Source organism: Cavia porcellus, unplaced genomic scaffold (genome assembly GCF_034190915.1).
Source record: "Cavia porcellus strain 051 isolate PalLab524CR breed Dunkin Hartley unplaced genomic scaffold, mCavPor4.1 scaffold_1, whole genome shotgun sequence".
NCBI classification, from domain to species: domain Eukaryota; kingdom Metazoa; phylum Chordata; class Mammalia; order Rodentia; family Caviidae; genus Cavia; species Cavia porcellus.
The window spans coordinates 219,160,513-219,184,482 of NW_026947484.1; the positions used below are offsets into that span (position 1 = coordinate 219,160,513).

The window sequence follows — 23,970 nt, forward strand, 5'->3', positions numbered from 1 at the left end:
AGATAAAATTAAATCTTCATAGCATTAGCTTTCTTTTTCCTTCTTTCCTCCTTCCTTCTCTTTCTTCCTCATTTTAATTTAATTTTTTAAAGATAGGTCTTACTGTGTCCCCCAGGCTGACCTCAAACTCCTGCACTCAAGGAATCTTTTTACCTCAGCCTCCTTACTAGCTGGGATTACAGGCCTGCATGCACTAAATGTACCTGGCTTGCCCTACAGAATTTCTCAATGGTAGACAGAATCTAAAGTACTTAATATAGTTGACTTACTCTTACCAAATAAATCTAGGCAAATCTACTTTTGTATGCACATATATATTATTACTTGTGTTTAGTTTTACATTTGCTCTGTACTAGTAAAAAAAGAATGGATAATTTAACATAGTTGTATTTTTAGCTTCATAATTAGAACTATTGCAGTGGCCTTTTAAAAAAATAGTGCAGAGGTGCTATGTTTTGTTTTCATTTCTAGCAAATGAAATATTCTTTCATAATGACAGGATTATATAATACCATATATTATTGATTTTGTATTTCTTTAGCCTCTTGTTGCTGTACCACATAGAATTCCTTCAACAAGTAGAAATGTGAGAGAAGAAAAAACACGCTCAGAAATAAACTGTAAGTATGTACTATATACTATCATAGCTTATTGATAAGTTTTCAAAGTATAATTTAGTTATTATTTTTGTTTTATTTTTTCCAAATAGTTATTTTTTTATATAAATACTAGTAAGCAGAGTTAAACTAATATTGTAAAAATTCAATTTTTCTTATTCCTTTGGTAGACAAAGGTCTACAAACTTGCTTATCATCTGAGTTTCCTAGAAAATTTTTCTTTTGATAACTGTTTTCTGTGAATTAATGATATTCAACTTGAGGGACCTGGAATATCACATGACCTTATTGAAATTAGGTAATATAACTATATGAGATGACTACTGTTGTGTAATTATTCTCAATTTTTGGCTACAGTAATAATGAAAATAGTAATTCTCATGCTGTTGTTAAGAGGACTCCAAGACTGAAATAAGGACCTTCACACTGAGCAGCCAGGCAAGATAAGGAGGGCTATCACCATTTGCATAAAAGCCAAAAGGAAATAGAGCAATGCAGAGGTTTAGCTGTGAGTTAGAGTCACACTGAGTTAATAGCAAACTGTACATCTCTCAACTTCTAGCCAGCCTGGATGCCTTTATATTCAGGAACCTTTGTAGGAGACACCTCAGTATATTGTGTGACTTTCACACCAGAAGTCTTTTAGGAACCTTTGCAAGGAACTTTGGCTAAGCATATAGTGCATATTAAGGTAATGGGCAAAGTTTTGTTCTGGTGGTACCTTAAAAGGAGCAGACTCTTGAAAGAGCATGACAGATTATACAAAATGCTCAGGAGTGGGATCTGAGACTACCAACTACTAGCTGTGTGACTGTATTAAATTATCTTGGAAGCGCCTTCTAAAGCTACATGATTTAAATTTACTAATTTTCCCCACAAAAATATGTTCATGAAAATAATAACCTTAGCATTTGAGCACTTCCTATTATTTTTGAGTATGTAAAACTAATTAAAAGATGTCTTTCTAGTTGATTTAGAAAACTTTGTGTTCAGTGCGATCGAAAATCTAAAGCACTTGTTATCTGATTCTGTTTAAAAATTACATTAGTTCAGGGGCTGGGGATTTAGCTCAGCAGCATAAGTGCCTGCCTTGCAAGCGCATGGTCGTGAGTTCGATCCCCGGTACCGATAAAAAAAAAAAGTTCCAGCTCAGCCCAGGCAATTTAAAAAAAAAAAATTACATTAGTTCATTGTAAAGGAAGGTTTTGCTAATACTCTGTGGAGAAATTTTATACTCATATCTTGTACTCTGAGTAACTACTTTAAAAATAATAATATACAGTGTGCCAGTTATTGCTATATTATATTAAGAAATTTCATTTTACCTTTTTCCATAAAATAAAAATTACATTGTCAGGCCCTTTGTAGCAAAAGAAGGTTATGTCTGAATTACTACTTAACTAATTTATGTCAGATACTCAACTTCTGAGTGCAGATGCACGTGTGTCCTCTTTGAGACTCTATACCTATACCCCGATTTTCCTGAGTTTCTTGTATACCCTTCTTTAGGGCTGCAGGTAGTTAATGGGTATCCTGTCGCCATGTTTGCCAATATTATGGGTGACGTATCCTTCTGGTACCTGGAGGTAGTGACAGGATTAGAAGAGACTACTTTTAATATTTTGCAGGTTTGATTTTTGAAGCTTTCAAGTTTTATTGTTTTAACAGATGTCTGTTTTTTAGGATATAATTATAATTACATATGAAAGATTGAGCATCAAAAAATGCTCAATAATGCTATTGTCTATAAAGATATGCTTGGAACAATGACTTGTTTTAGTCAGTTCCTATATTTCTTTTTGATGATATTTTATGTTTACAGCTATTTGCTACCTCTTCATATAATCAGCATTTTCTCCTTACTAACCAAAATAGTGTTCGGGCAGCACGTATAAAAAGTTACTCACTTGCTGAAAGGCTATCACTCTTTCCTTTTTTACGAAGCCTCTGCCCTAGATAAGTAAATGGTCAAGAAGGAATCGTTCTGAGCCCTTTCTTGTCTGCCATAGTAGGATTAGTTTTGACTGATAATGCCTGTTGTGTCAGAAAATGGTAATATTGGAGCTGTCCGTAAAGAACGTCAGAGATTTCTTCTAAATATTAAACTGTAAATACGGAGGCACATATTTTAGGAGATGGTAAAGAAAACAGATAACCAGTAGACAAATATGGATAAGCAGAAGTTTTTGACATTATTGAGAATATAAATAGCACTGCTGACTGGGATGATTTCCCAAGATATTTATGACAGAAGCTTGTCATATATTAGGAAATTTAAAAAGAATGATACCAGGGTAAAGCATGAAGAATGAGACTCCACAGAAATTTTGCTTCATTTTCTGGGAATGTATTCTACATCCCCAGTGTATAGATACAGTGATACTCAGTACTTGCTACAGTTGTGGCTTAGACAGCATCATCACACTTAGCAATTATTATAGTGTATTGCAAAAAATAGACAAGTTCACAGGTGACAGTATCACAGAGCGGATAAATGCACAAAATTGCAGTTTGTAATTTGAAGGCACGTGTAAGGGAAAGCTGGCCTCAATCAAAATAAAGTTTATGTTAATTTTAATGCTGTACTAAAAAGTTACTTTGTTGTCCTTGTTTTGTGATCATACTGAACAGGTAGGAAGAACATGTGTGTGTGTACACATATGGGGATTGAACCAGGCCCTTCACACTGTCCTTTTAAAAAAAATTTAAGACAGAGTCTCAATAAGTTGCCCAAGGTGGGTTCAAACTTGTGATTCTCCTGTCTCACCCTCCAAGAGTACGGGGATTATGAATGTGTTCCACCACACTCATTTCTAAGGACCCATTCTTAGAGTCTGCTTATCTCTCGGGGGCAGAATTTGATATCTGAGCCATTAACAGCTAGAAAGCCAGCACTTGCATGAACACATGCACACACACACACCACACATACAAGCTGGGAATATCATAGAGGTATATTTCTTAACCTTTTTAAAACTTACGCCTCCAGTTGCTAAATATTTAAATCTCATGGTTTCTTTTAACTAATTTTTTCTTTTTTTATTTTAAAAAAGGTAAAACAATAAATCCAATCAAAACAGACCAATGTAAGAGATATAAGACTTCAAAACATTACAGAATCCGTAATGGTTACCATGATGCCTTTTGATATCTTCAAAATAGCTGCAGATAACTTCAGACATAGTAAAAATTAAACAGAACAGAATAGAATAGAAACAATAAAAACAAAACAATGAATGCAATAAAAGATTTCAAACAAGGCAATAGTAATTCCAGAATTGCTACCATAATATATCTTGCTATCCTTGAAATACCTTCTCCTGCTGTTGGATTTAACGTAATCAAACTAAACAAAAGAGAATAAAACCCAACCCAAGAAAACAATGGAAGTGATACAGAACCTCAAAACAACAATGAGTCAACAGTGGCTGCAACCCTCAGAAGGAGATCCCCACTAGATGTCACATTGCATGCTGCTGTCCTCTGAACCTATGATCAGACCACGGCCCTAGACCTGCACTGTTAGTGAAGCACCAAAGCACCACAGGCATCCAATTGCATTTCACCTCAACAGCTATCATCACGACTGTATTCTCCAGATAAGCCAGATACTTATGGGGGTACGAGGGGTTAGGAAGGTAGGTACTTCTTGTTTGCCAGCTGGTGCTCCAGAAGGGGCTGGGGTCTGGCCTTTCCCAGTCTGCCGGCAGCCAGTGCATGGCGCTGGTTCCCAGCCTGGGCTTGTTTGCTGGTGGGGCCATTGTTTTCTCTCCCCTCAGTCGTGAATGGCATTGACTCTAATATTGGCAATCACAAAACCTAAGTATATTATTGAGACCTCCCTTACTTTGTTTGACAGTTGCTAGTTTCAGCTAAAGCTCTTACTAGTTGATATATTGTGCCGACCTCTTTTTCTTCCTTTTAATGCTGGTATTTGTGTCTTTAATTTCATCTTAGTGGTCTTGTTATGACAGAGAAATTGAACATAAAAGTAGCTGAGAATAGCAAAGAAGAAGGTGACTGTAGTACATTTATTTCATGGCTACTCTGGATAGTTTGTACTTTTTCTGCATATTGATTGTCGTATAGCAAATTATTCCCCAAAGTTAGTAGTTTAAAGCAGTAAACATGTATTGTGTCACAGACATCCTGAGCGTTAGCAATCCCATTTAGCTGAGAGGTTCTGGCTCGGGTCCTCTCCTGATGGTGCAGTCAGGATGTCAGCTGAAGTTTGGTTGGGCTGGAAGGTCCCTTCCAGGCTCACTCTTGTGTCTGTCACTAAAAGGCTTCACTTTCTTTGCCGTGTGGCCTCTCCACAGAGCCACTGAGAAAAGGCCTTCTTCCAGAGTGATTGATCGAGTGAAGAGAAGCTAAGACAAAATACCATGAACTCTGTCATATTCTTTGCCATACTCATCAATCCTAATCCTGAGCTGGTGTGCAAACTCGGAGTACCAAGAGGCAGGAGGCACCGGGAGCCATGTGGCAGACGGATTCCCACAACTGCTTTTCTATCAGTTGCTGTCTGCCCACCTCAAAACCAAGTTCAAATTGGCTCTTTTATGCTGGTCATAACACAGTAGCAAGTAAAATTCTGACTAAAATACATATAATTTTTATCTCTTTTTTCCTATAGAAAGGACCTAGGATTAAGAGATTAAATTTTTAATGGTTAAAAGTTCCTTAAGCTTTCTTCACCTAATGAATTATTTAAATCTTTGGATTGTGACCAGTGTTTGGTAGCTTGTAAAATTAAACACGTTTTGCCTGCAATAACCTCAAATTATTGTCATTAAGGATATAAAAGTATTTCCTGGCTTAATGTTTTTCATTTTCTTTTTTAGTTGGTCAAGTAAAATTTGACCCACCCTTAAGGAAGGAGACAGAACCACATCATGAACTTGTAAGTAGCATAGCCTTGGAGTATTAACATTGAAAAGAAATGTTTTATCTTGGTATTAAATAAAAAATCTAGTCATTAATATTTTCAAAAGTGTTTGGAGAAACAAAATGCTAAGTAATTCTAAAATTCTGAATAAATAAATCTGTGTTGCTGAGATTATTTCAGAATGATTTTAGGAGAATCCTTTTAGTTTTACCATTCCTTGTGTTTTTAGTGCTGACCTTTTAATTGTTTTTCTTTTTCTTTTTTTTAAGTTTTGAGGGGCTTTTAAGTATGCACTTATTAGAATAAGTGCCATAGTTAGTAAACTTCAGCATAGACAGTCCAGTTTGTTTGCAGAATACTAAAACTCAGGAATATAAGACACACATTGGAGGCTAAATTTGTCATTCATTCAGGACTTGCTAACAATGAATAGTCTCATGATTTAATTGTCATTAAGTATAGTCCTTTCCAGATGTTTAATATTTTATATGCAGTCTTGAAGGCAAATCATTTTGCAAATATTTGAGATATTAATATTCTATGGAAGAATAAAAATGAGGTTGACAATCGTCTGAATGAAAATTACTTTTCAGGAGCTCCAAATAATGTTTTCTTTTTTTTTTTTTTCTGTTTAATAAAAGAGACAAAAATAACTGTCAATACTGAAGATTGAAATGGGGACTTTATTCTTAAATTTAATTTTTTTTTTTTATTACTGGGAATGAATTCACACCCTTGCGCTTGCCAGACAGGTGTTGTGCCACTGAGCAAAATCCCTGCCTTAATTCTTATTTCTACCCACTTGACTAAAAGTTACAAATGGCATTGTTAAACTTTGTCTTACAAGTACCATAGTTTAATTCAGCCTAAAGGAAGAAATTATTTTTTAAAGAAAAAGTCTTCAAATGATCTTATTGTAACATAAAATCTTACACCATTAAAAGCCTGGCCCTTATTTACAAGAATGGAAAACACTAAAGAGAAAAAACAGTCATGATGTTCTAAGTGCTAATTGTATTTTGTTAAGGCAGTTAGAGTTTATTTTGTTTTTCTTTTAAAGTTGGCAGGGGATGTATTTAAATTCTATACTAATTTAATAGTTGCATTATAGAGCAAAGATACTGCAATGTTGCTTTTTTTAGAAGCTGCTTACTATAATTTGACTTTGCTTTTTTTTTTTTTTTTTTTTTGCTTTAATAAAAATTATATTAGTAGTCCTTACCCCGTTTGTGAGTTTCCCTTTGTGAATTTGTGGCTTTTGGTCTATGTGTAAATAACTTAGGTTTCTTGGTCTCTGCTAAACAGCCCGACAGTGATGGTTTTTTCGACAGTTCAGAAGAAATATACTACACTGCAAGATCTAACCTGGTATTTCTCATATTCTGATTTTCTTTGTCGGCATTTAGTCTTGATTTTTTTTCAAATCAAACATTTTATTATTTTATGAATTAATACATCATTTAGTAAGCTTCTATATAATAGTGTAGCAGATTTTTCCACGTTAATGAATATGTTTACTCTAATGTAGCAGCTGGGTGTGGTGGTGTATGCCTGTAATCCCAGCACTTGGGAAGCTGAGGCGGGAGAGAATCATTGTGAGTTCAATCAAGGCCAGCTTAGGCTACATAGTAAGTTTAAGATCAGCCTGAATTACACAGTGAGACCCTGTCTCAAAAAGAAAAAATAAAGAAGAAATATAACATAATTAAACTTTTTTATTTTATGAAAAACACTAATACTTATTTTCTTACTCAAATATGAAGTTTGTAAAGAAATAACATTTCCTTGTAATAAATCCCAATTTAGTGATTAACTTGTTTCAGTAAATTAGAAACCATACATACATATATATATATATATACATTCATATATGTAAAACTGTTCATGTTAGATTATAATATGTTGGCATGATTCATATATAAATACATAAAATAATTAAAATACAAACTAATTTTAAAATAATTTAACCCTGTTAATGAAATCATTGTCAGGTGAAGTTTTAGTTTTGTAGCATTATTCCTTGTCATTTTCTCAGGAAAAAAAATTAGATTGCATGAAATCCTTGATGTAATAAATATATATATTTGGGGGGGGGTAACGGGAATTGAACTCACAATCTTGCACTTGCCACTGAGCTTTATCCCCTGCCTTTGCTGTAATAATTATCTTACTACTGTATACCAAAAAGTGAGAAACTTGTCCTGGTAAATAGTAATAAGTAGCACTTCATTGTTATTAATACTTTTTTCTATTTCTTGGGTTGTCAAAGCCCAGAATTGCCCACATATTTACTCCAAGTTTCTACTTTTTTACCTTTTAAGTGGAGTTTTCTTTCTCTTTCCTTCCTCTCCATCTTAATAACATGCTTCTTTCAATTTTGGTTGCCTGAAATGAGTGTTCATATATATTCTTATATTTTTGTTTTGTAACATTTGTAGAATATGAGAGATTTTAGACATAATTTCTTTAGATAGAGGGAGTTGCTGTTTTGGTAGACAAAATATGTTTACACATACAAATTCTTCGTCAGATGACAAAATATAGTGGTGGGAAACCTGTATCATGCATGTGCAGCAAACTATTAGTTATCATTGAAAGCTCTAAAAGGTTAAACATCACTAAAAATGATTGTCAAAATATTGCCAAGTGCCAGCTGCTGACAATAGAAAGCTAATTTGTGCTATAGAGAAGCACTTTGGGGTAATGTGGCTTATCTAGCCTGTTGGAGGGACTGTTATTGCTGTCAGTGTGGTACAAGGCCCATTGTAGATTCTTCAGGAAGAGAGCAGACAGGGGCTTCCTGTGTTTCATGGAATTAATATAGAGACAGTCATTGGCACAGACCAATGACTGTTTTTAGAGGTGTACAAAACAGCTGAAATTAGGGAGCTGTATGTACTCCTATTAGAATAATTGTAGTGTTTAACAGTCCAGTACATAGAATTGTAATGTTCCAAAGAGGTGGGGTGTTCCAGCTAATCACAGAATAATGATAAAGCTATGAAATTACATGTGTGTCCCATAGTTGGACCAAAAGAAAGAGTGCAGAAAATCGCTTATCTCAGAAGGTGATACCAGTGTCTGCTAAGAGCTGGAATTGAGGTAGGGAGGAAATAATTGGAAAGTGAGGAGAGATGGCCTATCTCAAAACAGAGGGGTGTGTCATGTCCTTGAGAGGCCAGAAAGTATAAGTCTGAAAATCAATTATCGCAGGGGTAAGTGACATATAATGTCTAAAGAAAGCATTCAGTGATTTTGGCAGTGGAAATTTTTCAGAAAAAAAAATTATATGTTAAAGTGATAATTAGTGAAAATAAAAGATCACAGAATCGAAAGTTTAAGTTGATGCTAGTATGTATTAATGTCCTCTATGCAGAGAAGGTAGTAACACAGTCAGAAGCGTTACAGGTATTTTCGTCTATACCACATGTCAGACTGCCTTAGTACCCAAAGTTTTGTATCGTGACTACTCCCTAGAACTATTTAGTGCCTCACCCACTCCCTGTCATGTATGTAGGAGCTTCTTGTGATACAGGGGAGTGGCTGACCGGGTCCTGTCACATCAGAGGACTGTAGGGACCATTAATTACCCTGTGGATGGTTCTGGCAGAAGATGGCTGAATGAAACATTTCTCCCATTTTGTAATTTATAAAATCAACCTTAAAAGCTCGCTGTCAGAGATAACAAAAGCAATATTTATACAGAAGATTTTATATACCAGTCATGTTGCATAATGACAGGTCAGTCAACAACAAAGTATCTAGGACAGTGGTCCTATAAGATTATCCCCTTGTGACATTGTAGCCACCTTAATCACTAGAAATTGCCTAAAGATGCATTTCTCACCAATATCTCAGTCATTCAATGACACATGACTTATTATTCTTGTTCATAAGTCAGGGAATTTAAGATGTAAAGAAGGTGAAATTTATTCTTCAGTTGAATAGAGTTGGGACTTGATTTCACGCAGCACATCCTGGCTCAGAAACCCAAACCTGAACTTCTATGCTGTATTTACTCTACCCAACATCGATCTGGGGTGTTTTTGGTTTTCTTTCTCAGCCCCTTCTCCCAACATATATGATCCATAGTTTCCTGGGTTTTTTATTGTGTTGAAATATACATCGCATAAAATTAACCATTTTAAGCTATCTCTAGTTCAGTGGCAGTGAGTACACATGTATTTTTGTGCAGTCATCACCATAGTCTATTGCCAGAATATTTTCATTTTCTCTCATTGAATCTCTATATCTATTAAATAATAATTCATTCCTTTTCCCTAGCCCTTGGTAGGCACCACTGTATTCTGTGTCTATGAATTTTCCTTCTCTACATATCTCAGATAAGGGAAATCATGCACTATTTATCCTTTTGTGCTTGGCTCACTTCACTTAACATAATGTCAGAATATTTTCAGTGTTCTTCCACACTGCAGTGTGTGTCATGGTTCCCATTTTAAAACTAGTACTAGTATCAAAGTCATTGTCTGAAGAATACACCTACCTACAGATATTCTTTCCAAGCTTATAATACAGAAATCACGTTACTCACTTTGAGGCCTCTCAGTTTGCTTTAGTCAGAATTCTGCCTGATCAGTTAATGTTCCTAACCATCTGCTTTTCTTTTTTGGGGGGTGGGGGGAAGTATTTGGGATTGAACTCAGGACTGCACGCTTGCAAGACGGGTACTTACGCTGCTGAGCTAAATCCCAGCCCATCTACTTTCCTTTTTAAGAAACAACCTTCTTTATGTTACACTGTTTCACTTCCTCTTGATTACTGTAAACCATATACTCCGTTAAAAGGTATTTCACTAATGACTTAACATGCCATAATAGGTTCAAAAATTAGGCCATAATTTTCGCCCTCTGTCATGTCTCTTGTCTCTGTCTGTCTGTACTGGGGCCTTCACACTGAGCTTCATTCCCAGGCCTCCAGCTCTTTTTTATTTTAAGACAGGGTCTTGCTACATTGCCCATGCTGGGGATTGTAGTCCTCCTGCCTCGACCTCCCAGAGTCCTGGGATTCCAACAATGCCCCATCACACCTGGCTTATTTTCTCATTTTTAAATGAACAAAATCACTTCTTTCCTTTTTTCCCCCCTGGTTAAAATATTTGCTGAATTTTTTCTCTGTGTGTTGATAGCCACCTGTACCAACTCTGTTTACTTCCTGCTGTTTTCTCATGAGGTACTAACGTAATCTGTCATTGGGATGTAAAATACAGTAAGATTGTATTATTTATGTGTATTTTTCTATTCCATTTTTCCATGTTACATCTTTTGTCCATTTTCAGTTCCTTTTCACACTGTGTTTTCTATTCTCCCATTCATTAAAATAAACTACTATAATTAGGACTTTCTGACCCAAAAAGATGTTTAATTGTGCTCAGCTAATCATCTTGAATTTTTGTTTAAGCCTTCAGCTTGACTCTCTGTAAGATTATTACATGTTTTCTGTCTCTATGGTTACTTGATGTATAATTAAGCAATGTGCTTCATTAATAAGTTGGTGCCTAATTAATGCTACTAATATTTTCTTAGGCTTTCACGCTCAAATTTATTCTTTTTTAGGTTACTAAGGATGACAAATAATACCACCATCTTGGGTTATTACAAAGTGCTTTCTGAGCACAATTTTAGTAGTATCTAATATTGAATAACTTGCAAATCCTTTTTGAAAATGATTAAAAATTGGTTTTTTTAGATATTGTTTTAAAAGAAAAAAAACCTGAACTTTACCTTAGTTTTACTTTTGTTTGTTTCCTTTTATTTGTTTCTTCTCATTTTCTTCAGCTGGCTGAATTCCTGCCATTTAGTATGTACATGGTAAATACTGGTTGTGCTGAAGTAGACTAGATACCTATTGGAAGGAGTTAGTGTGCTCCTTTACTTGATAATGTGACCAGCACATTCCTTTTGCCTCATGGTTATACAGCACAACTTGATTTAAGGAGAAGAAACTGTTAGTGAGGGAAAAGGCTGTTTGAATTTTAGCCTTCCTGATAAGCCTTCAGATGTATGACATACATAGTCATCAGAACTAAACCTATTTACAACTTTTCCCATGTCATGAATATTATTCTACATATGAGCCTCTGCCCAGCTTTCTGTTAAATTATGGCTTCAGTTATTTTAAATACTTCTTTTTACCTTCTTAAGTGTACTGCTTATCTCTTTTGATTTTGTTTTTAATCATTACTATGAGCCTACTAATTATCAGTTGAGCTGGATATTCTCACAGCACACCTGTGTTTGTATAACAGAAGCTATGTCCGTTGTGCACAAATGTGTGCTTTTGAAACTGTCATTTGACTGAAACTTACAAGATCATGTTGACTAAAGTTGTTGCTGGCATCATAGAGGACAGATTTATCTATACCTGAAAGAAGCTCACCTGAGCTTACAAGTGTATTCATAGAGATTAGTGTTTCTCTTTACTAATTACCAAAGCTTAAAGATTCTTGTATAAACCCATGATCACTTAAATTGTGCAGTGAAATAATTTTGTAGTAGTCTTGTGATACCAGTGATGTTTCACTATTTTGAATTAAAGAGACTAGATAGGCTTTTTCATTAGAATGTCATTTGATACCAGGAACTGTAAGAACTTTGATTCTTATGTATGAAATAGTATAAGTATTGAAGAAGACAAATTTGAGCCAGGTTTTCTCTATTTTAGTGTTCATCAGATATTTTTTAATAGCCCTTCACATACTTAAATTTTAAAGTGCTAGTCTCTCAAATATAATGTGTTGTCTAGAATCCTCATATTCCTAGGTTTAGTGTTTTTGTGACCTAATTGTCTAAGGTACACAGTGTACCTTAGTATTTTGCCTAGTAATCTTTGTGATGAAGTTTTATTCATTTACTTATTTATTTATAAAAAAACAAACAATTGGCATTTGAACGAGCCAATTCAGGTCGCAGTTAGTGTGTATCAGGTAGTGTGTTAGACCGTGGGCTACAGGGAAGTAAGGTGAATTTTACCTTTTCACCTTGTTTGAGGAGTTCATAGCTCAGCTGGTGTTTTACATGTTTGTAAGTAAATTGAAGTGCTGTGTAGGGGCTAGAGATCTGTGTGCTGAAAACTTTAGATACTGCCACTGTCTTCTTGCCTTGGAAAGTTGCTGCAAGCTCAGTTTTGTATTAAGTTCTGATCATAGATCTGACATTATAAAATAAAAAGCAACTTAAATACTGTGTATGCTAATGAAAATAAGAGTTATTCAAACTATTAAATATCCCCATCTTACAGCTAAAACAGTGTTTTAAATACAAATGGCCTTTTTTTTTTTTTTTCTTTTAAGACTAGGAAAATTTACTGGACAGGAATGGGGATAGGAATTGTTCCGGGGAGAGACAGGAGAGGTCCCAAGACGGTTGCCCACAGATGGCAGGTTTTTTTCCTTAAGTGACTTTATTCTTCCCATGGTAATTGAAAAGCACATTTCTTTTTCTCAGGGTGTCTGACTTAAGAACATCATTGTTTATTCCTTTCACTTTTAATTCCTAACACTACAACCCTCAGCACTCAACAGAAATGTTTAAATAGTAAAACTCCATTAATATTCATTTGAAGTTTTGCCATTTTTTTCTTTAAAATACTCTTAAAAGTCCTTCATTGCAGTTTACACTGTTGTAAAAATTCACATTTATAACTTACTCTAAAAAACAGCATCCAGTTTTGTATTTTAAAATTTACCAGCTTGAAACAACAGTGGAAATATGTGAATGTGTATATATACATAAAAATCAAATTGCAGTTTTTGTTCTTTATTCTCTTATCATTTTTGCTTCATTATAGCTAGAGGATAATTATTTTATTGGGACTTTTTTTCCTAAAAACTGAGTTGTACCAGACAAAATGTTAATTACAATAGCAATAGCCATAAATGAAGCTCACATATATCATTCTGAAAAATTCCCAGAAAAATATTCAATTAATAAAAAGGCTTAAAGACATAGCTTTCATTGTTGGAAGTTATACCATGCCCATTCTTTTTAAGATTATATAGCAATACAGATTTATTTGGAGCCTGGAATTTCTCTCTTAAAAATATGTATTAATGTGCCATGATGTGTGCTATGCTACTATGCTGTTACACTAAATATTTTATTTTGTGCTAATAGGATCTGCAATTAGAATATGGACATGGACACCATAGTAGTTACTTTTTAGGGGGAAACAAGTAAGTAAAGCTCTTTTAAAATTTAATTTAAATTTAAAATAATTAAATTGCTTTAATGTTATGTTTTATTATTTAAAGCACTAAATTATGTTGGGCTGGTAGATATGTTTTATAATGTGCTTTTAACTTTTTATCATGGCTTTCCTGCTTATCACTTGTAGTTAATAAGTGTCATAATGAGGAAGACCAATCTGAATTTTTAACATCAAGCTACATTGCTGATCTTACTAATTAGAGAAACCAAATATGATTCAACAGAAGATAAATACTTATTTCAGCAATTGATTTTTCTTTCTGAAGTTATCCTGTTTATTCCATGCAAAACTAGCTGTGGTACATCTTTCAGATGTTTTAGCCACTGAAATTAGTTGACATCATTCACCCTATTTACAAATCTTCATCTTAATTTTTTAGCTGAGTCTTTTTAAAAATGGATAGCAATTAAAATGTGTTTGAAATCCTAAAAGTTACCAACATGCAAGAAATAAATATAGCAATTTGTCAATGCCTGCTCTATGGTAAGCAACATCTATAGTGATACAGAGGCATTTTGCAAACACTAATAGTACACCCTAGTTAGCAAGGTGTAGGAGTCAAAATTGCCCTTCCCCTTAGACTCTCAATTCATGATATCATGATTAAATTTTCAGTGTAAAAACTAATTTTATAAGGGAATATTATTTAAATTGCTAGAATCTTGTAGTAATATAAATATTCTCTTACTAATCAGAACTTGAAATTTTAAAATACTGTATAATTTCAGTCACTTTGGGAATTGAGACATAATATCTTCCCATTAAGAAATAATGCACAGGGGCTGGGGACTTAGCTCAGCAGTGTAAGTGTCTGCCTGGATGGGGGCTGGGGATTTAGCTCAGCGGCATAAGCGCCTGCCTTGCAAGCAGGCAGTCCTGAGTTCTATCCCTGGAACTGATAAAAAGGAAAAAGACCAAAAAAAAAAGTGTCTGCCTGGCAAGCAGGCAGTCATGAGTTTGATCCCCGGCACCAAAAAAAAAAGAAAGAAATAATGCACAATGGCAAATAGCTTAGTTTTAGTAATGCAAAATCATACCATGTGGTAATAAATTAAACACTTGATTTTTTTACTTAAGTATGCTGTCTTTTCCCAGTATAGAGAAAAGACTTTGGATGACAACCTAGACAAATGAATCAGTTAAATGTAAGGGGGTTATTACTTGTTATCTTTAGCCCTGATATTATTATTAAGTCTCTTATTAATAGCCTTTATATTTTTATGACTGGAAAATTATTATAAAATTTTCGTGGTAGAAAACAAAACTTTACTTATTGTTTGCTATTTATAATTTATCTTCATTTGCTGGTGAACAAAAAAGAATAATAGTATGTTAGTGAATACAGAAATTTTGTCTTTTTACATTATTTTCTCTAAATATCAGGCCATTGATTTTTAAGGACATTGGTAGTAAATTTTGGAGTATTTTAAAAGACTCAGTAATTTAGAAATTATTTCATTTACTTTTTTGGTTCATAAAACGTTTTAAAATTATGTATTTAGAAAACACAAGATAGTGAGGCCCATTACTAAATGCTTTTCAGATTCCATAATTCCCATTGTCTGATTTCTGATTGTTAGACATTTTATACAGTTACTTTGGCTAGGTAAAATATTAATAATTTGCCCAACCTTCATTTTTTGATTAATTGGATCCCTGCTTAAGGAACTATATTATATAACGAATCTGGCAAGGTAGGTTGGCCAAAGGTCTGACTTTGGCTGTTTCATGTACAGGTATATACATACATGTGACCTGAGCATGGATGTAGCACTTACTGTATTGATATGTCTGCTTTATTCTCGTGACTAGGCAGTGTTTTGAACTCACAGGATTTCCTGCTTTCTCCGTAGGTGATCAGGCAGACAGATTTCCATTGATGGGTTTCTACCTGTTCCAGATCATGCGGGAACTGTCTAATTAGAATTGTTACATAGCAATTTTCTTTCTTTCTTTCTTTCTTTTCTTTCTTTCTTTCTTTGTTTTTGTTTTTTAACAAGGCATGTGTGTTTTAACTTACATGGGATTACAACCTTTTCTTTTGAATTCTGATATCACTAGGGCCAACTGTTCTGACCATTTACTTAAAATCAAAAATACATTTAGAAAGAATAAGCTTTTTTATTACTGGGCACTGAATTCAGCGGTGCACAATCACTGAGCTACTTCTCCTGCCCTATTTTAAAATTTTGAGACAGGGTTTCTATAAATTACCCAGTCTGGCCTTCAGTTTACAGTCATCCTGCCTCAGCCTCCCAAGTAACTGGGATTACAGGTGTGTGTATGTATCTGGAAGATTCTGTTTACATGTAGAGGAAAAATTCTAAAGCTAATACTCCTCTAATAAATAATAATGAGCAGGAGTAAACTGAATTGCCCAGCCCCTGTCATAGTTGAGTGTGATACTGCTAGTAATAAATGACAGATACAGATCAGAATCAACTCTCCTCAGAATCAACTCTCCTCATTTGACATTTGAGAAAAAACAACTGTCCATTTTAAAATGGGGATTATAATAGCACCTGCCTCATAGCATGCTAAAGGTGAAATGGAAAAACTGCTATAAAGCAGGTAGCACATTTCTGGCTTGATAAATACTTACCGGAGGCCTTCTTTATAGTAGTTAATTAGTAAATATTGATTATATAAAGAGTGGATAACATACGTGAATAAAATTTCACGTTTATAAAAATGTTTTGTTTTAAAATGTAATCAAGGGTCCAGGGATTTAGCTCAGCGGCATAAGTGCCTACCTAGCAAGCGCGAGGTTGTGAGTTCGATCCCCGGTACCAAAATGAATAATAAATAGAAAGATAGATAGATAGATAGATAAAATGTAATCAGGGAAGTATATATAGGTTGCTTGGGGCACTGGGCAGTTTTGAAAGATTTTAGTAACTTGTAGCATGAATTCTTTAGCTAATTCAAATATATGTAATGTTTTCTTGAGTGGTCTTCACCCATGTCCAGTTCCTCACTTCATCAGTTAAATCTGTGTTCACACATTGTGCCATTTTGAACTTTTTACCAAAATTGATGTTATTTTAGATTTATTTAGTAATTCAGTTATATAATTTTTGGTTTTTTACTTTATAAAAACTTCTGTAATAGAATTAAAGTAGACTAGTGAATAGCAATACTATTTATTGTAGTACTCAGTCTTCATGAATACATTTTCTCCAGTGCTCTCCAAATATAGCATTACCTGTAAATTGTCCTTTTTAGCAAATTTAGCCAGGTGCATTCATTTTCTGTCTCTGTCTATCTGTCTGTCTCCCTCCCTCTCTCCACCACCTCATATGCCGAGCTGGGGACCAAACACTGAAGTGCATGTTAGGCAGGTGCCTTAGCCCGGAGCTGTGTCTCCAAGCCCATACATCTCACTTTTCCTAATGACTTCCTGAATCCCATAACTTTGTTAACCAAATCTCTTAACATATAGTAAGATATTTACTAGTAATAAGTATGTTCATGAGTTTCTAGGCCATGGCTAGCTACCCTTCCCATGTTCTTACTACCCTTTCCCTACTGTTAAATAAATAGAATGCCTCAGATCAACTAAATGTAGTAACGAAATAAAGTTACATGTTAAATTTTTTTTTTAGTATGTTACATCCTAATATTTTTTGCAAGAGAAACAAGAGCCTCAAAAATACCATCATGTGCTAAGTATTTTAAGAAAATGTATTTTTCACATTGCCTAAAATGATGTGAAAGCCCATCTTAGAGATATAATGTTTTATTTGGTAAAATAGTTAAAAGCAGTGCTTCTCAAATTTTTGGTGTTAGGATCCAGTTTTAAAAATCATCAAGAGTTGCAAAGAGCTTTTTTTTTAAATTAGGACTTACAAAGTATTTACAGTACTGGAAAATAAACAGGAATTTTCAAAATACTTCTTAATTTTTTAAAAAAACGTAAGTTACATACATGCTTTGTATGTTTTAAAACAAATCCCTGATTCCTAAAGGACCACTTCAAATGCAACCTCTTTATAGTGCTTTTCTTACAGCACCACTGATTTCTGTCTTAGGAGATTTAGAGGCATTAAATAATTATAATAAGAGCAATTATCAAACCAACAACATAAGTTTTCCTAACACCTATTAATAACATTTTTTAATGAAATTTTTTTCTGAAACACAATGTTAGTTTAAAAAAGTTACATTGCTTTACATTTTTTGCAAATCTTCACACTTGACTTAGCAGAAGACAGGTGAACTTTCATTCTGCTCTTGCATTTAATCTGTTGTAGTATCCCATACCATAGAGTACCTGGAAAACTCCAGTATACACTCACGAAAAATAAGACTAGAAAAGGAATTATATGTTATAAAAATAGTTTTGACCTTGTAGGTCCCTACAGGAGAGTAAGAGATCTTCAGGATCCCAAGGCTACAATTTGTTCATATTAAAAAAAATTTTTTGATTAGTCGATAATAATAAAGAAAATACTAATTAAGTACCTGTGTTCTAAATTGCTTTTAAGAACTTTATCTCTGTTAGTGAATTGTACTTTGATATAATTCTATTGTAATTTCCATTTGACACATAAGGAAACAGAAGCATGGGGAAATCAATGTAACTTATCCGTGGCCACACAGCCTGCAGAGGTGAAGGCAGGATTCAGATTCAGGCAGTTTTGTTTTAAAACCTCTCCTCATTCATTTTTCTTTACTGCCTCTAGGCAGAAGATTCTTGTTATTTATCATTACAGATTTTTTTCATTTTTTAAAAAACTCTAGATTGTTATTAAGATGGCCTAATTAAAATAATTGATGGCTGCAAGCTATCAGTTAGTTGTTTACCGTCAAGACCATGCCTTTCAGTTTCCCTGTTTTTATGTTTTGTTATTGTAACGATAGTTTCTCCCAATATGTATTAGAAGAGGAAAGCATTTAGAAAGCAAATTTCCTGCTGAACCACTTTTGTTTCAGTAACTGTATTTTTCTCTATCGCATTATTCCATTAGCAAATATAAATCTTTAAGTGTTTATATCTGAAGAATATAATTAGAAGGTATGCTCTATGAAGTTGCAGTGAAAAGAATTAAGGAAACTTCAGGAATGCCCTAGGTTCTCTCTTACATTCCTGAAAATTAAAGTTTTATGTCCTTCTCCTAATGGTAAAATCCTCACACCTGGTCTGATACAGGCTTAGTCTCCCCAAAGTGTAAATGTGTTTGCCAGTGCACCACTGGAGAACAAATCCTTCAGGTAAGTGAGTGTCTTCCGTGAAAGCAAGTGCTACTACATTCATGTATTCACATCACATGCATGCATGCTTCTGCAGAGAGATCCAACATGTTGAGTTTCATTTTGTAGGATTGCCTGAGAGCATGATTTTTTCAGAGTGTGTCCCTTCCTTATTTTAAGAGAAAGAAAATGTAATTTCATGTGTCAGGTATGATATGCCAGGTAAAATCTGAATCCTGGAAACTCCTGACTATTACCCTGCAGTAATTGTTTTGTCAGTACTGTTGTGAGACATTTCATGGTGAGTTGTCTTCTGTTTGAATTGGTATTTTATGATACACAGTAGGATTTATTTTGTTCATTTAAAATACATGTATATAAAGGCATTAGCTATAGAAAATAGAGATACCTCATTAAATATAACTCAGTATTTCATGGTAGAGAGGTGATGATTGTAGCAAATTTATAGTAAATGGTTAAAAAGTAACCATAATCATTCAAAAATTTATGGATAAGGTTAAATTGATAAAAATAAGTACCTCGTATGTGTTTGTTCACACTATATTTTGTTTTTGTTTTTTTCTTTCAAGGAGTCTTCTAAAGTCTGTTGAAGAAGAATTACATCAGCGGTAATTTTAATTTTCAAAATTACTTAGGTCACAAATGAATCATTTTCCCCTTTCTCTGTCATGGAGAGACTGTTATTTTGTTTTATTCCTCAATATATCCTATAAAGATAAAAAAAATATATCCTACAGTAGCCCTTACTGCATTTCTAAAATTTCTTAGTGTTTTTGGCATTTTATTCTTCTTTAGAGGACATGTGGCACATTTGGAAGATGATGATGGCGATGATGATGAATCTAAACAGTTAAGTTCTGTTTTTCTTTTTGGCAAAAAAGAAAAGACGTCATGATTTCATAAATCTGGAGCTTAATATTAGATGATTTTAATATGATAAGTAACACAGTAGCATAGATTATAACAGTTTCCTTTTTACTATCCCAGTTGTATTAGTCACCGGAGACTGCAGTAACAAAATACTGTAGGCTGGGTGACTTAACACTAATTTTTTTTTCACAGCTCCAGAGCCTGGCATATTCAAGATCTTGATGGCTGCCAATTTGGTTTCTGGTGACAGACATCTTATGGTGGTGTCTTCACATGGCTTTCATCATTGTGTACAGTGTCAGGGAACAGGGCAATCTCCTTTGCTTTTCTTCTAAGGCCATCCTATGGGATTAGGACACTAGCTAGCATTATTACCTCATTGAACCCTAATTAACCTCCTAAAAGCCCTGTCTTCAGATTTCACTTTGGCAATTAGGTCTTCAACATGCGAATTTTGACAAGACGATTTCGTGTGTAACACTACTTGAAAACAAGAAACATGGCGAGGGAGGGGCAATTATTATTGTAGTTCAGAATTTTTAGCGTCTGTAAGTATTACAACTATGAAATTTAGTATATTTAATTAAATTTTTATCTGATGTCTTTAAGTATATTTTAGATAAATATGTTGTGTATTTTTAAAAGGGAAATAATCTCATTATTAAGAATGCATTAGTATTTGGTTCTTCTGGTTTACTTGTTTTGTTTTTATTTTGGCTGCTAAAGAAAATGCTGTTTCAAAATAGTCAGGAGCACCTGAGTGCCACTTAGAGTGGAGGTCTTTTCTTTCTACCTCGTTACCTGGACTATGGTCAGGTCATGTAACCGCAGCCTCAGTGTCCTCATCTAAAAAGTCTGTTTCTAAAACTGATTGTGATTTGCAGGAATTTTTAGCTTCACTCCAATTCTGCCTATCATTTTTTTTTTTTTTGTCTTTTTCATTTGAGCACACATATAACTTAAATGAGCATCATGAAACATATCTCAAACAGCAAAACTAAGCTTGTAACATTTATACTATATCATTTTTCTTTAAATAGATGTTGCTTACATTTTTAGATTAGTTATTTACTTCTTAATGGATATAAAACAATTCTAATTATTTTCCAACTTTCTGTCATTTATTTATTTTATTTATTTATTATTTTATTTTTGAGACAGGGTCGTGCTATGCAGTTCAGGCTGGCCTTGAACTCAGTGTGTAGCCCAGGCTGGTCTCAAAATGATCCTCCTGCGTCAGCCTCCCAACTGCTGGGATTATAGGCGTGCACCATTGTTTTCCAACTTTACATTACAGTATTTGAAACCAAGAAAGCACATCTACCCAGTTACTTCTGAATAATATCTTATTCAACATAACTTGGATATTTTATAAATTATTTTGGAGAAAAAATAACCTTAGAAAATAGTACTTATTTTGCAAATTTTTCTTCCATATATTTGAAAATAATTTTAGTAATGGTTCGTTTGTAAGATGAAGAATTCTGATTACAAACTCTTTTATTTTTAGCTCAACTATGAAAGCGAAAGTTCCACCACCTTTGCCACCAAAGGTAGAGAAGTTTATTTTTCAATTTTGATTGCCTGTGTGCACATGGGTATTGTTGTACAGCACCATGTAATACTGATACTTTCATTTGCAGTTCACAAAGAAAAAATGTGAAGTTGCTAACTAGGATCTAAGAAGATAGTTTAGGGGTCAGGGATATAGCTCAGCAGCATAAGTGCCTGCCTGGCAAACATGAAGTTGTGAGTTTGATCCCTGGTACCAACAAAAAGAAGAAGAAGAAGATAGACTATTTTTGTCTTTTAAAATATGCCCAGTTGGGCTGGGGATTTAGCTCAGTGGCTTAAGCATCTGCCTGGTAGGCATGAGTTCAATCTCTGGTACCAAAATAATAATAATAATAAGATAAAATATACCCAGCCTATCATTTAGGGTTCATTCTAAGTAATAAACCCTAGTCATTTTTACAGTAAAAATAATTATGATAGTGGGTAAGTGTTATTTCATTGTGGGTTAGAAAAGTATTTCTTGTTAGATTTTCTTTCTCAAAATCTAATAGCTGATTCTTAATAAATAAATAATAGTAATGTCACTGATAATTCATTTTCAGAAGATAATTGTAATTTAAAAGTGCAAAATGAGGCAGTAATTTTTAAAAATATTTAACAACAGAATCTTTTTGCCAAAAAAGCATCATACAACAATAAAGTATTTCCAACTAATAGGGTTTTTAAAAAGCAAAATGAGTTAACATAGGTGGTGGTAAAGTGTGAAGTCAGGGTATTGTAAATGGGGGTGAAGTTACTACAATCTTGGCAATTTTCATTTTATACTACTGAGAAAATCTTGATTCACACAAATAAAAGATGCTGTGCTTGCTTATTTACATTAGCAAAAGTAAAGATCTGAATTTCAAGGAAATGCTGAGCAGTCTTCATAGTAAGGGACACATTTGTAAGAATTTATAGATTATCTAAACCTTTAGCTGACTGGAGATGTTTACATTGTCTGCACAAAACATTTCTCAGGCATCCTCTATTGCTTTACTGACAGTCTCCAACATGAGAATAGTTTAATGGGTATCTTCTCCTATACTTTGTCTAAAAGGTTATGCGTTAATGTAAACATGTTGAGTTGTCTAAGGCACAGCCTGTATTAGTCTTGTTAAGCAGCTGAACTTCAGTTAGCTTGGGTACATACAATAAAAAGACTTTTTAGATGGGCCTGTTGGTCTATGCCTGTAATCCCAACAGGGGTTGAGGGGTTGAGGCAGGAGGATCATAAATTTGAGCCTAGTCTGGGAGATTTAGAAAGATCCTATCTGTAATCAACAACAACCACTAAATGACTAGTGTGTAGCTCCTTGTGAAGGCCCTTGGTTCAAAATACCAATAATGAAGAAAAAATTTAAAAAATAGTTGTTTAAAGTGGAGGATATCAGAAAGACTAGAATATTTTTATGGATCTAAGTAGGAAGTCTTGGCAGGAATTAAAGACCTAGACGCCCTCTTCTTTATTATTGTATTGCTGTAAAACTTGAGAAACATTTTTAGAGTATTTTTAAACTATATTAAAATAATCTGCATGGAACAGTGTAGCTATGAAATTCATCTGATAACAGTCGAAAAGTCTCTGATAGATACTAATATTTACTTCAAGAAAATAATTTCACATTTAATCATTGATATCCTTTTATTCTACTTATTTCAGCCTAAGTCTATCTTCATACCGCAAGAAACTCATTCTACTGAGGATGATGATCGAGGGACAATCAAGAGATGCCCTATGTCAGAGAGCCCAGCAAAACCATCCCAGGTTCCACCTAGACCACCACCTCCCAGAATACCCCCACAAAAGCCTATTGTTCTAGGTAATGGTAGAGAAGTTTTCATACTATTGGTGGAGGGGGGGGCAGAAATCAAGAGTTTATTCTCTGGGCATGGTGGTGCAGGGCCATAATTCCAGCACATGGGAGCCTGAGACAAGAGGATTGCCCTGAGTTCTAGGCTAACCTGGGCGACAGAGTGAGATGCCATCTCAAAAAAAAAAAAAAAAGACAAACTGGGGGCTGGGGATTTAGCTCAGTGGCGTAAGCACCTGCCTTGCAAGCAGGCAGTCGTGAGTTCGATCCCTGGTACCGATTAAAAAAAGAAAAGGACAAAAAAAAAAAAAAAAAGACAAACTGATATTTCTTGGTAATATAATGTAAATTAACCCTTTTCTGAAAGTAGTCATGAATCTGATATTTCACTTTTCTATTTTAATCTAAAAAAAGTCTACTTACATACAGCCAGCCTGATTTTAAATTTGCCTAATATACCAGAAATCGAAGTTTAAGTAGAAGAAAATATATGTAAGACTTCTTACTTTAGGATTAAATATCATGATCTAAAAGATCTGAAATGAATGACTTAAAATGAAGAATCTGTCTTAGAGTTAGTATTTTTCTTTCCTACTTAATAGTTTTCTTAGTGAAAATCAATCATTTCTCATTATTTTTAAACACATCTTATTGAAGGAAATGGAGTGAGCTCCTTTCAGTTAAATGGTGAGCGAGATGGATCATTATATCAGCAACAGAATGAACACAGAAGCACAAACCTTTCAAGAAAAGAAAAGAAAGATGTACCAGTATGTATTACTACTTA

The 23,970-nt window shown here is 34.1% G+C and overlaps 1 protein-coding gene across 7 annotated transcripts in view; it reads left to right on the forward strand.

Moving 5' to 3' along the window:
- The window catches only part of Map4k3 (mitogen-activated protein kinase kinase kinase kinase 3), a 174,017-nt gene that overhangs the window by 113,860 nt on the left and 36,187 nt on the right, over positions 1 to 23,970 (forward strand). For 4 of the 7 annotated variants that reach the window (XR_010040553.1, XM_003473045.5, XM_023566361.2 and 1 more), the window contains 9 exons: positions 542 to 620; positions 5,462 to 5,520; positions 6,811 to 6,873; positions 13,638 to 13,696; positions 19,515 to 19,553; positions 19,741 to 19,794; positions 21,326 to 21,368; positions 23,033 to 23,192; positions 23,841 to 23,953. Coding sequence is in view for 6 of the 7 variants with exons in the window: in XM_003473045.5 (XP_003473093.1) it covers positions 542 to 620; positions 5,462 to 5,520; positions 6,811 to 6,873; positions 13,638 to 13,696; positions 19,515 to 19,553; positions 19,741 to 19,794; positions 21,326 to 21,368; positions 23,033 to 23,192; positions 23,841 to 23,953 (669 nt within the window). In the remaining variant the exon portion in view is untranslated. The remainder of the gene's footprint in view (positions 1 to 541; positions 621 to 5,461; positions 5,521 to 6,810; positions 6,874 to 13,637; positions 13,697 to 19,514; positions 19,554 to 19,740; positions 19,795 to 21,325; positions 21,369 to 23,032; positions 23,193 to 23,840; positions 23,954 to 23,970) is intronic. The other 3 variants (XM_005005056.4, XM_003473046.5, XM_063229415.1) reach the window with 3 other exon arrangements.